Here is a 14,143-nt window from a genome sequence, read left to right as displayed (position 1 = left end):
TGAGTGGGTCTGTGTATCAATAGTCTGTGTACATGACTGCACATGACTCCTCTTTCAAACGTTGTTTCCATAGTCCTTCCAACCCCAAGCAGATGAATGGCAGAGCTAGACAGATATCCATGACGAGCTAAGAGCTGAGAAATCGTGTGTTGGGTGACTCTGTCTTCCCAGTTCCTAACACCCATTAGAAGACACAGAAAAGATGCCTCTGATTCCTTGCAGACAATGCGAACCGCTCAACGCAGCCAATCAAAACTGGCCATGGTCCACTTCGTCCAACCAGGAAGCGGGACTCGCGGGGAAGTCTGGGTAACCGCCGCTACTGCCGGTGGACAGGTCCGAGCTGGGGCCGTTGGCCCCGCCCATCACCCGCATGCCCGGGTTGATCCCTGGCGGCCCACCCTGGGTCAGGATGGACAGGCCGGAGTCTGGGTAGACCAGGCTGGAGATGAGGGGCTGGTGCCTGGGCAGAGCCTGAAGCGAGCCTGGGGACTGGGGGAGGCCGTAGGGGCTGCTGGAGCGAATGTCGTGGAACTGTTCCTGGGAAGGGAGTACGCCGTGCTCCAGGGGGAAGGGGCCGTGGTTGCCCCCCTGGCGGCCCCCCATGGCCGGCGACGACTCGCTCAGGCCGCTGTAGATGCCGTTGGAGTGGCCCAACTCCGACATGGGCGGCTCGTCTAAGCACAGGGGAGCAGGAGGAAATAACGTCAGGTTTGATCTTTTTCTCGTCTTTTTTTAGGGATTGTTAGATAAAAATCTCTAAATAATAATTGCACTTAAAGGTAGTCCAGCTTGGTCATTCTTGTAATACATATCGGTCCTAATGAAACAACCAGTGTTGATTGACAGTTAATTGGGAATATATCATAATATGTGCACTAATTAGCTAATTGCTCTCCCGTCATGCACACTTGAAAGCAAATCAATCATATCATGAAGAAATTAGTAATTATGATCATTATCAGGGAGAATAATGTCCATTTTATTTTTTATTATTTTTTAAACAGAACGTTTATCTTTCTCTTGCCCTCAGTACAGTAAAGGCTACACTATATAGCCAATTGGAACCACAAGTGTCATTTCTGAAAATGCTACATTTGATTTCCTGTTGTGTTACCTGTGAAGGAGACCTCCGCGTCGCTATCCATGCCCTCCTCCTGGAGGCTGTCCTTGTCTGATTTGGAGCTGCCCCGTGACCTCTTCATGTTGCGGAAGTACTGACCCCACCGCTGCCGCCCCGCGTCCTTCTTCAGTCTCTTCTCCTTCGCTCGTCTGTTCTGAAACCACACCTGACACAAGAAACGGACATGTTGGATCTGATGCCTGTAAAGGAAATATATTTTTCGGAATAGGTTTTGAACATACTAAGGTTTCTGAATGGAGGTTACGCATCATGGGTTTTTGATACTGATATGCTCCCAAAAATCTATATTTTAAATGCTGCGTGGGGTATCCTGGTGTGAGCTTGTAGCTTTTGGAGTGTTTCCCTGTCATTTCTGTTTCTATATTCAGTGAAGTCATACAATTACAGGGATGAAATAACCATGAGTTGTAGGCTTGATTTCTTAAATATTAATATATTCGTTTATATTAGGCTTCATACTGTAGGCCTACAGGTGAATTAATCTTATGTAACAATTAGGTGTATACATAATTGCTATCACATTCTTTTTTAATTTTTAATTTTTAAAATCTATTCCATCATATTCTTTTAGGGGTTATTGTAAGAACAAAGCAGGATTCCACCACACATACAGAATCATACGTTTGACTGAATCATCAACTATATTACCCCTCAATTTCTCCAGTGCACCTGCTCTGCTTCTAAGTGGTGAGGTAGCCTATACACTATCATTAAACCGAAATTAATTTTCAAGGACTGTCTGGGGACCAGGTCACGTCTTCTTTAACCCGGGTGGGAGATTGAAACAGTGGGACCGAACACTAATGTTGAGCCCGCCGTGCCCTGGCCCAGATTTATCACGCGCGTAATTAACTTCGCGACAGCTACAAGTTGTCCTTAACCCGAGGATAAAACAGGTTACCTTTCATCTTACCTCCCAATCCTTAACCCGAGGATAAAACAGCCTACTACCTTTCCTCTTACTACCTTTCATCTTACCTCCCAATCCTTAACCCGAGGATAAAACAGGCTCCTACCTTTCATCTTACCTCCCAATCCTTAACCCGAGGATAAAACAGGCTACTACCTTTCATCTTCCTCCCAATCCGCCGCTGTGGTTCACTTCAATTATTATACATTTTCTATGGCCACAAGCTTAATTTTAAATTGGCTAACCATAAATAAGCGCGAACAAAAAACTATAACCCTACCCCTAAAATACTATATTTTCCGAGATATTTAGGATATCCTCTGTGTTTGCAAGCTTCATTCAATTCAACCTTAAAGCAGCTGGTTAGAAATCATGTCATTTTCCTATAGCCTAGGTTTCCCTAATAATATGCAGCCCTAAGTGAACCCTCTTCACCCCAATATTCCCTTCACTGAATAATGAACAGCACTATAGTGGCCTCCGTATCTACTTAAAAGTGTCCTTGCAAATAAAACAATATATATGGCCACAGTCAACCACAGTAGGGCTCTTTCACAGACAATATCCGACCCCCCCTCCAGCGCTGTTAACGAGCTAACCCTAACCCTCACCATTCTGACTTCCAAGTGCGCACGCTTCCTTTTACTCCATCTCACCGTAAATTCAAACCATCAAATCCTCACTCGCCCGTACCAGGTATGCGATTTTAGGCACCATTTCAAACGGAACCTCATGTCCACTGATGGTTATGTTAATGTAGTAAGGACGCTAATGGAGTGGACTAGCCTATTGCAGCCCAGCAAACACGCAACGTCAGGGAGACGTTCCGATCATGTCTTAATAACGTCCGTCGGTCCAGAACCCCGTGTGTTCGTCTGCTGGACCCCTCAATATTCACACGTCTGGCTTGGACCCCTCTAAGACGTCTGTGGACGTGCAAAACGGGTCCAATATCTGAACGTTAAAAACATTAATTCATTCTGCCTCCTAATTGGATGTCTTTGGACGTCCGAAAAAGACAAAAAGGACGTCTAAAAGACGTCTTTTAGACGTGTCTTTGCTCAGTGGGAGCTGCATCGTCTATGGAGGATAGAGGGTGGTTACCTGCACCACCCGCATGTCCAGGCCGGTCTCCGACGAGAGCTGCTCCCGGACGTGGCGCGCGGGTTTGGGGGAGTTGTTGTACGCGTTCTTCAGGGTCTCCAGCTGTTTGGCGGTGATGGTCGTTCGGGGTCGTTTTGCGGTTGAATCTGCCTCTGAAAGACCAACAACAAACACCACGTGAGCTACGGATAGAAACCATGAGTGACTTCTAAGCACATAACAACCAATTCGTTCCCAAATCCACGTGTAACCTTTTTAAATACCCTAGGTTAGTATTTTATATCATGATAGGTCTAAAGGTCTAGCCTTAGGCTACAATTAACATTAGCCTAACTAGGCCAGTTTATAAAGTGAGGTAAAAAATAAATAAATAAAAAAAAGCCAACGAGATATTCGTGATTTTAAAAGCTCATAATTTGACAACCTGCATTAGTAGGCTACCTGCTACCTGTTAGCCTACCAGTAACTGAAAGGGAGCAAACCCCTAATGCTATTGTCTTCCTCGTGCGTAATTGAGTGCGTGGCCATTGCAACTCAAGCATTATGAAGAAAATAGGACAATAAAATGCAAGACCATCCTCCAAGTGGACCAGCCTACTGCCCAACTAATGGCGCCCTCTCATTAGTAAAATAAACGTGTGTGTTTTTCCGTGAAAACTCACGTTAACTCACTGCGTAAATCAGCACTTGGTCGGAGCAGTAAATTCACACAAACAGATGGGGGAGATAAAACTTGAGTAACGCACAACCCGTCCTTATGTCATCACCAAAATGCATGCAAAGGCATGAGGAATTTCATAGTTAAATCGGCAATAGGTCTTTGCTCAAATTAAGTAAAATGATGTGTCATCAGATGCATTTTTTACAGTCGATAAAATAAAATGATGCACTTTAATTCAACTAAAAGCATGTGCAATTACTTTTCAAATGCAATTTAACTTACCACGGAGCATGTGCACATTTGGCTTTAGCCTAGGCAGCTAGCCTATATCACATGCGGATAGGGTTATCATGCCATAAGATCACCCGTGCAGGCCTGTTTAATCGGCTAACTCTCTGTTGATCTACTAATAAATTCGAGCACTCGTCTGTAGAACTGGAGGACTGGAGAACCTCCCCGCTCCACGCTGTAATTGGATATACCAACAGGTCTGCAAGGCCTATACATATTGCGCAATCCATCGATTGGGATGCGGGCAACGACGCAATTAGTGCAGGTGGGTCAAGTGTTTATGGGTGACCTCATAGTCTCGGAGATCAAGTTCACAGTTCACAGCAGTTGCTCAATAAGAGGTCGATGGATAAAAAAATGACACATTACATAACCCAGTTGCAGATTTCAGTAGGCCAAACAAATAGCCTATAGGCCTAACTGTAGCCTGTTGTTGTAGGCTAAAGCTCTCATTGCGGGAGAAATCGTTAAATCTGAACTAAATCAAATTATTCCAAAGAAAGGATAAAGGATGAGTTCATCAGTTATTTATAGATTGCCAAACATTCACTGAATGCAAAAACGGTGCGTAAATGCGCGTCAACGTGCGTAAAGATGCGTATAATGGCTATAGGGGCTAAGGGGGGAGGCCTGTGTGTTGTTACTCTGCGTGACCTCTCACCTCTCTGTTTGGCGGTCTCGTAGTCGGCCTTGCACACGAGCCTGCTGTCATCCATCAGGTAGTACTCATCCCCCGTGGCGAGCTGCCTCTTGCACACGATGCACGCGAAGCAGTGTAAGTGGTACACGAAGTCCTGCGCTCTCCTCACCACCTGGGTCGGTGGAATACCTTGCTGACAAGCGGCGCATTTGGTCCCAAATCTCCTTTTTGGAAATAAGAAGGTTATCGTCAATAAAGTGATATAGTTCCTCAGACAAATTTAAGAAAAATAGGCGAAATAGTCTTGCTATAAAACCAAATTATGAGTGAAACCAAATTATGATATTGATTATTATAACATGTAAGCTACTCACTTAAAGAAATCTTCTTTACAGTAAACGCTGTCGCCTCGACTGAAGCACTTGTCGGCCAGTTGGGATTGGCAGTCGCTGCATTTCAGGCACTTGCTGTGCCAATGGCGATCCAGGACCTTGAGGATGAAGCGATCTACGATGTGTTGATTGCAGCCCGCGCATACAGGAATCTCTGAAATATACAGAAGAAGATCACATTGAGGCTAACTTGGACCTCGAGATATAATGTTGCACATTGAGAATAGATTAATCGACAAATTAAGCTATTTGAGACGCAAAGGGCAGAAAATCAAGTAGTCATTGATTGAATTGAATTAGGCCTGTTGCATGCGTTAATAAGCATTGATTGAATTCATGTAAGTAACCAAGTAAGCTAACTTACCCACGGTTGGTGGTTAAGGTACACACCGAATTGTTTTTACCAAGATAGGCTATGTGTTTTTGTGGGGATCCAGAAAATATGAATTTAAATGAAATATTATCAAGGTAATGAATGAATGAATGAATGAATGAATGAATGAAGATTAATCATTCGTTCATTCATTCCATCATGACGATCAAATAGAAATCAGAATGAGGATCAAGATGTTGCAGTTAGGCCTATAGAGTATACATTTGTTTTATGTCACACTGAACGAGTATATTTACTTCCCAATAGGCAATGGAAATAACAGCACATTTTAATTCAATGTGTGGGTATAAACGAAGTAGTAGCTTGCGTAAATGCAAAAACAAGACAATGACATAAAACAAAAAATAAACAAATATAAAATGACAAAAAGGTAGGCCTAATAATCATATGGCTGACATGAATTGAAATAGGCCTATGGCTATTGTGGCCTATTGGCTATTGTGGCACCATGGCAACATTTGGCGTTTTGACGTTATCATCATCATCAGAATCATCATAGAAATTACCGCCAGACACTATCACAAACATACAAACAATAATAAAAAAAGAACCATAAAGTCTTGGCTAGCCTACTTCGTCTCCATACGTGTGCAGATAGGTTATAGCATGAACACAAACGGGGAAACTATGACAACAGAGATACCATCTCCATAAACCAATTAAGAATAATTCAACTTGACAACATCTGTGACCACTATCAAATTCCACAGACAGCATAAAACCGCTCTTACTTTGCATGGTAACAGGCCTCAGAGGTTCTCATGCAGGGACATATCCCTGAAAAGTGGTCTCTCTCTCTCTCTCTCTCTCTCTCTCTCTCTCTCTCTCTCTCTCTCTCTGGCTCTCCGTTTCGCTCTCCCTGTTTTCTTGGGTAAAAACGAGTCGTCTCCTATTCCTTCCCTGTTGCCTCGCGCATGGCTAACTACCTCATCCAAAACTCAGCAGCTCCATTTGTTTCTGCCAGGCAAACTCTGCTTATGATCAAAAGTAGGGGGGCCTTTTTGTGGCAACACTGGTTTGCCATCCAATCACCGCGGGCTCAAAGGCTGCTTCGGAGGTTTTACTTTACATCCGGTCTCCAAATCACGCCGAGCAGGCACCGAGTACGCAGGAAGGTTTCATTCATGTAAAAGAAACGACCACAATGACATGTAATCTAGGATTCGGACATCGAGAGAAATAATGTTGGCAATTATCACGCATTCGATTAGTATGATTAGTAGAATCATCATGTAGGCTACTATGAAATAAGCTGTCACCAAAACCATGTCTCCATAAGCAGCATGAAAGCAGACCTCTGTTCTCATGTAGCCTAATGTGTTGGGTCATGAGCCGGACTGCCGTACGCCACAGACTAGCATCTTCATAATTGGGGTGAAATAGGAAGATGTGGAGGCAAAACCATAATCTTTCAGATATGCAGATGCTCATCTTAGTGAAGATATAGTCTATCTCAAGGGTAATAGGCTATTCATCTCGGTAATAGCAATAACAATAGGCTAATATAAGGCATTTAGTTTAGTTTAATGCATTTAGAATTCCTCTGCTTTTGTTTTTCGATACACAGATAACGACCCTTGTGAGGGACCTAAGATCCGCAATAAATAATTTAACTTTCATAATCATTTTGAATTAATCATTTTAGCACGAATAACTTGCGAAGTAATATCCACTTAAACGTCACCATGCATTAGAACTTTTCCGCACGGTCACTCCAAACTTGTGATACAACTTAGCCTATTGTCTTTTGATCCCAACTTATCTGTTTGATTACAAATTACTGTCGAGCTAACAACTAATTATTGACGAAGGATTGCATCAAAGGGATTGAAATAGCCTACGATTTAAAATGCTATGACTGTCTTTATTATTTATTAAAATGTCCAGGCACTTCGTGTTTCACCCATCGAAGGAATCGCATTCCTATTGTTTGGCTGTGGACAATTTATGAAACATTAATGGCCCAATGTGCAAGCAATGCACAGCAGAGAGGGAGCGACGTCACGAACAGGTGCATCAAACACATTATTAATGCAGGAGGTTCTGTAAAACTAGAATACAACGGCCCTGTCGCACGCCACAATCCCAGGTGTCTTAAGACATTAGCTCGGCATGTAACTCTGGTTTTACTGGTAAAGAATTGTGCAGTCCCAATACTTAGTGGTAAGACACCTTATGCAATACTCCAGCCTTAGACGGTGCGTAAAAAGTTTGCTAGACGGGGTTCAGGGCCAAAAAAGACAAGACGTAGGCTATGTAATTTCGTAAACTCGCCGTCTTTACCCCTAATCTAGTCCACTCTAATAGCCTACATGACAGAAGCAAATCTTAGGCATATTTCCTAAAACTGAAAGGAATGTGTCCTGTGTTTTCGCGAACTAGCCTATTTAGAGTTCCTAGGCCTATTATAGGCTACTAATTTGAGCAAAAGCCAAGTGTTGTAGTCTAGACCTAACAAGTTCCAAGTTGCAAGAACACAGAGGAAAACGAAATATAGCCTAGGCTAAATCAGGTATTATTGCACTGCCCAAAACATGTTCGTGTTTTAGGCTACGAAGACTTCAGGGAGAAATTTTCTTCTGATTTGAACACACACCGATTCTATTTTAAAAACATCGATTCTAACAAAAAAACAATCAAATACCCATATTCAAGACATTTATCCGCATGAAATAACATGTCAAAATCAACAAAGGTCTCATCATACGAGGTGTCCTGTTGAATATACCTTTCCGTAGTTCCTCGCTCTGTGCCAGTAAGGCAAACAGCATCTCAGTATTCGGTGCACCTTTTGGAGAGTTCCGTTCATTGTGTCCATCCATTTCTCATGATTTCCGCACAGATAACCCACAAATAGCCTACTGTTTTATGTGTTATACGTGTCTCAGTCCCTCACATTAACGCATGACCTGCGGACTACCCGGTGTGTGGCCAGAATCCCGTGCGCTATGAGCGTGCATGCGTGCGCCTCCCGTGTTGTGCGCTGCGCAGAGCTACGCGCCAGCGTTACCGTGGAGACTGGCTGGCCTGTTAAAGCAGTGAGATGGATGATCACTATTTATAGGAGCATCTTGAACAGAAGTGTGCGGCCGGGGACTTCGTCCTCACCCAAACAGAACGAAAACAGGAGATAACCAAGTTGATACTTGGCCATTTTTACAGAGTCGCTGTTCTGCCGCTGCATTCGTTTTATAGCACATAAAACAACATTGTGCATCGCTTGTGCTGACCAGTAGGCTGGGCCTAGGCCTATCTTCACCATCCTGTCAGTCAGGCCTAACATTTTTGTGCCGAAACCCTGCTTGACAGTCTATTTAACAACGTTCACAATAGGGCTTGACTTTACTGGATGCTTTGATAGGATGTAATAAACATAGCATTTTTCTTTTAAACATTTTGTAATAATTTGAGAAGCCTCGGCATTTTTCTTTGCATTCACTCTATTGGGCAATTTCGAGGGATACACAATTGTGCATTTTTGTTAACTAGCTAACTAACTATGCTACATTTAGAATATTGGCTATTTATGAGTTTGTTTTGTTAGGCTACATTTATGAGTTTGCATTTGCATTGCATTTAGTCAGGTACGGAACAGCCCTTTAATGTCATGCATTTAGGCTTAGCGTATAATGTTTCATAATCTATGAGTAATGCATTTATCTATTCATTCTTGATATCAAAGTGGTTGCAAAATATATAGCAAAATAATGTTTTTCCAAATATAGATATATCTTACACTTTATGATCCATATTTCATGGGATGTTATGTTTGTTCAGTTGAATGAAAAGTAGGCTGTAGGTTTAGCCTACATAGGCTACTTGCAATTCAAAGATTTTAGGTTTTAGACATTTTTGCTAAAAAGTGAAGAAAAAACGAGAAATACCACGTGAATTTTGTGAATTAAGTCTTAACTATTAATATCATCATGATTCTTCCCCATTCTGATTTTATTTTTCATTAGGCATTATATATTTGGCAAATGTTCCAAGAAACGTTTTTAATGTGGTGACCTTAGGTAGGCTACTAGTATAGGGTATTTAGTATAGGGTATTTATTAACACGTGTATGGATATTAAATAAATGTGTAGACACATTGGCTATACTTTTGATAAGACTGAATTATATTGTATTGCTCATTTACTAGGCCTACTTATTAGACCTAGCCTATTTTACAACTAGATCCAGGAATATTAACCACGATGAAGTATCGTTACAGGGCCAACAAAGACAAGAATAAAACGTCCCTTGAAAACCTACAATTTTCGTAATAAAGCCAAACATAGGTCTACATCTTCACCCCATGAACGAGAGAATAAACTTGGGATTCACACACACACACACACACACACACACACACACACACACACACACACACACACACACACACACACACACACACACACACACACACACACACACACACACACCTCCTCATATCAATATGGGGCCTGCGTTGACTTCCTAAAGACAAGTGTTTACTTAGGGGAGAGATTGGCCGTTCAATAACATGTTGATCGAGGCAACACCCCGATGAATTTTATTGACACTGATCTTTGGCGCAAAAGGGCGCCTTGGGAAATCAGCCGTAGTGCCATGACCGCCTGGAACCCTGATGAATCTAAAATCAATGCCCCATTTGCCTGTATTTCCAGAGTAGCCTATATGAAACGCATTTTGGTGAAAGGTGCGGGATGCTTCGGTTCGGTGCCCCCTCTTTACTTTTCAGATTTATAATAGGCTATTTTATGTCCTATTGATCGCTCACTTTTGAGGGGCGAGCTCGACAGTAATGGGGTAACATGAGCGATGCAATATGATCAACTAACAGAGAAACGAGAGGTGAGAAAGAAGCAGTCCAGAAATATCATGATTGTAGGCTACAACCATGCTTACAATATTTAGCCTAACCAGTGCAAATTCATGTGGCTTTATATGCTTTGTTAACAGTTAGATGAGGTTCTTCCCCAATGGTCACTATCAAGGTAGACTATTGTGCGTGTAGGCTTAACACGTTTAAATATATTCGATTTGCACTTAGGTTACGCCTTTATGTAGGCTACTGTGAATTTTCTTACAAATGATCTCTGTTTTAAACTATTCAAAGGCGCCACAAATAAATGCAGACCATTGCCAGGTACCCTGTTCTCATGGAATAATTGGTTGACTCGAGTCACTATGATAATTCAGCAAACAATTGGCCGTCCAAGCTCTCTCTGTTGGTGTGGTTCAAAACCAAATGCATAGCCTAGCAGGCACCTTTTATTGCAAAATAATAATTTTTCTTTTATCGTTTGCATTGTGCGGGTGCAATAGCCTGCAGGCATGCTTTTTAAACCATCTTCCTCTACGTCGTTATATTCAGGGTGGTAGACTCAGGTGCCGCACCTGTCGAAAGGAACGTGACACCTGTTGAGTTTTCTCCCCGGTTGACTAGGGGCGGGGGCCGCCTGCTTGCAGCCGAGCTGTCCTCCTGTCGCAGGGGCGGTTGGTTGATGGAGGAGGGTGACAACACCGCAGTGTTCCCGGGGTCCCCTCCTATAGCCAAGACTCTCCCGTGACAGCCAAGAGCGATGGTGTGAAATGACAGCAAGCGCGTAACATCTGCTCTTATGATTCCGGAACAATGCCGGCTCATTACGTATTCATAACGTCTCCAGCACTCATAAAATAAATAGTTGTCCGTCTCGAAACAGTCTGAACAACCACTAAGTCGTGTTATAGGAGGGACAATTAAATCTGCCAGTATGATCAAGAAATAAAAGTTAAAAGCACTTTCCAGAACTAGACTAGGCTATTTGACTTTACAATCAAAGCGCCCCTGAAACTCTTGCAGCAAACTAGTTGTAGGCCTGTAGATCCATGTATTTTCCAGAACTGGAATAGCTTAGGTGTAGGGTTAGTTAGCCGATCCCAACACAGCGGGTAGGCTGTCATGCTTGTTTGTGTCCTGTCAGCACAACTTTGCGCTGCAGACAGACCCCCGCTGGGCCAATTTGCTCCATAACGAGATGTTTCATGGCTAATTATAGAACATTAAGGAACCACACGGAGACTACACGGCGTCAAATGTGGGATAGGGAACCTGATATCCCCAAAAAGGAATAACGAATTCGGTATGACAAGTTGAAAAATGAACCGGCTTACCTTGGCCTGCGTTGTAACGGGAGAAATTTCCGGGATTTTGACAACTTGATCCAGGATGCTCAAGCAACATTATGAATAGTGATGCTTTCGCTCTTAAACATAAAAAAAAGGATGGTGATCGCCCAAAAAGAAAGTCGCTCCTAAGCGCAGGCGTTGAACCCTTACGTTTAAACGAATGAAAAATAAAAGCAAAACCGCTGTATCCTATTGCTTTATCCCTCGAGTCTCAAAAGTAGCGTCGTTTCCGGTCAGAACAAGCACATTTTCACTAAGGGACGCTTGGAGACCTGCTTCTCTGCGTCGGACACCGTGCACGGGAACTTTGAAAATGCAGCAAGTTGCTGTTTGATTCCGTGTTGGTAGCTAGAGATGCGGTGGAGAGGAGGGGGTCAGTGGGTGCGCAGGGGATAATGTCTGACCACTACCAGCGTCAGATGACCTCGCGATGCGACCGGTATTCGGTTTTAGCATAACAAAACCCCCAGTCCGAGTGCTATGGCGGCGCACGGGGAGCGTTGCCCTGTCCAGGGTGCTGAAAAGGGGGTGTTTCTGTGTCTGCGCCAGAGGCGTGTGTAGTGCGCACCCCCCCCCCCCCCCCCACTCCCAGTCTCCAGCCCCCAGCCCGCTTCCCCCCTCCTTCCCTCTCCATCTAGAGGTACACGTGTCCATCTTTCAAAGCGCACAATAGGGCAGTGGGCGATTCGTCGGGACATTGTTGTCATGCGTTTTCATTCTCGTGTGCCTCTTTTGTCTGGCCAAGAAAAGACAATAACAACAGTGACAAGTGGAGGGAGCGTCATTGTTCCACTTTGCCGTTGTGTTTCAGGCTGCTCCGAGTTACCCTCTCTTCCTTTCTCCTTGGTAGGATACATAATCACAAGACAAGCCTTTGTATATGTAGCCTATGTATAGGCTATACAGTAATTAGCCTACAGATATCGTCTTTACTCATTAAAGCCTGGTTTGTATTGTAGGATAGATTCCATAACTGCATAGGCTATACATTACTAGACCTGTTTTTTTTCTGGCATTTTTTATTTTACTTAAAAATAAAAAAATAAATAATTAAAGCTATTTTCATTGGTTCATTTCAATAAAGGTAATTAAGTGACGATCCATTACTTTTCGGTTGCAATGAGAAAAGGGCACCATTTTGACATGATTAACTGTTGTCTGTTGAGTATAGGCTATGGGCTATAGGCTATGTTTTAGGCTACATGCCACCACATCAAATATGACATATTTCGTTATATTAAATATTACAATATTATTTATTTATTCTTTATTTCTTGCCGTCTCCTTCTATACCCCCCCCCCAGCACGAATGAGTCAATCAATCAATCAACTTTTATTATGCAGACTCATGGTCCATTACAAAACACATAGCCTACAACAAAAATTAAAAAAGGCAACAATACCAGTGTTTCCACATAGGTGACTGGTATCTCACAGCACTGTGATTCACATGAGAACAAAGTCCACTAAAAGTAACCTATCACAAAATCACAAAACAATAAAACTTCACGTATAAAATAAATACCCTATCACAACAACCCCTGTACAAGAGTTGCACATCAGTACAATAATACAAAGAAAAAGAAAAGCAGACACAAACGTAACAGACGTAGTAGTGATCTAACGCCTGCCTGGACAGATGCGTTTTCAGGTGCCCCTTGAAAATGTTGACAGAAGCAGCGGATCTCAAATCCAGGGGGAGCGAGTGACTTCCAGAGCCTTGAGGAACCGCCCCAAAGGCCCGGTCACCTTGGGTTATTAAACGGGTCCGGGGCACTGCCAAGAGACCTTGGTCATCGGGTGGTTGTATATGGAGGAATAAGGTCACAGCAGGGGCTAGGCCTTTGAGAGCTTTGAAAGTGGTCACCAGGATCTTGTACTGGATCCTGAAATGTACCGATAACCAATGCAGGGAGGCTGATAGGGCATGACTTTTGGGACCTAATGCGTAGCCGGACATCTGCGTTTTGAGCCAGTTGTAGTCGGTCCACAGAAGATTTGCTATCTCTTTAGAAAAAAGGCGATTGTTTTCATGGCGGGTTTTTTATGTTGCGCTGTAATCTCCGGTCAACAGGTCAGTGTGTTCGCTCGCTTTCTGCAGATTAAGAAGAAACGCAAATCTGGAAGGAGCTCTGCTGTAACTCTATGATCCTACAGCGAACGCAGACTCAAAGGAGCTTAAGAAAACAGCACAACAACAGCATCTTTATCTCGTGTAGGTTATTATGGTAGGCCAGTAGGCTATGTTTACAGTATATGCAGGGATTGTTGCAATTTTTGTTGGATAGTGAAGCTGACTTGTGTGTGCACTCGCCTAGATACAATAAACTCATGCTTTAATGCCATGGTTCTTTCAAAGGCCTTGGTTTTTATTGCCTCTTTAAGGATTTGATGCATCTCTTGGGACAGATGGACATGGACTACTAAGTATTCGTAGTGTAGTAGAC

General features: G+C 43.0%; 1 protein-coding gene across 2 annotated transcripts; it reads right to left on the bottom strand.

Moving 5' to 3' along the window:
- Positions 1-249: 249 nt before the first annotated feature.
- lhx3 (LIM homeobox 3) lies at positions 250-11,751 on the bottom strand (the record flags this gene model as incomplete). Of its 2 annotated transcripts, none has more annotated exons than XM_084442122.1 (6): positions 250-677; positions 1,118-1,289; positions 3,159-3,310; positions 4,772-4,974; positions 5,125-5,296; positions 11,682-11,751. In XM_084442122.1, 6 exons carry the CDS (start codon positions 11,749-11,751, stop codon positions 250-252), a joined length of 1,197 nt encoding a protein of 398 aa, XP_084298248.1. The 2 variants fall into 2 exon arrangements, with proteins under 2 accessions (XP_084298248.1, XP_084298247.1); XM_084442121.1 differs by lacking the exon at positions 11,682-11,751 and adding an exon at positions 8,265-8,358.
- Between the last annotated feature and the right edge of the window lie 2,392 nt (positions 11,752-14,143).

The sequence above is a fragment of the Borostomias antarcticus genome, assembly GCF_949987555.1.
Source record: "Borostomias antarcticus genome assembly, chromosome: 8".
Lineage (NCBI taxonomy): Eukaryota > Metazoa > Chordata > Actinopteri > Stomiiformes > Stomiidae > Borostomias > Borostomias antarcticus.
The sequence above is the reverse complement of the archived record's forward strand: the minus strand, read 5'-3'. Positions and strand labels throughout refer to the sequence as shown.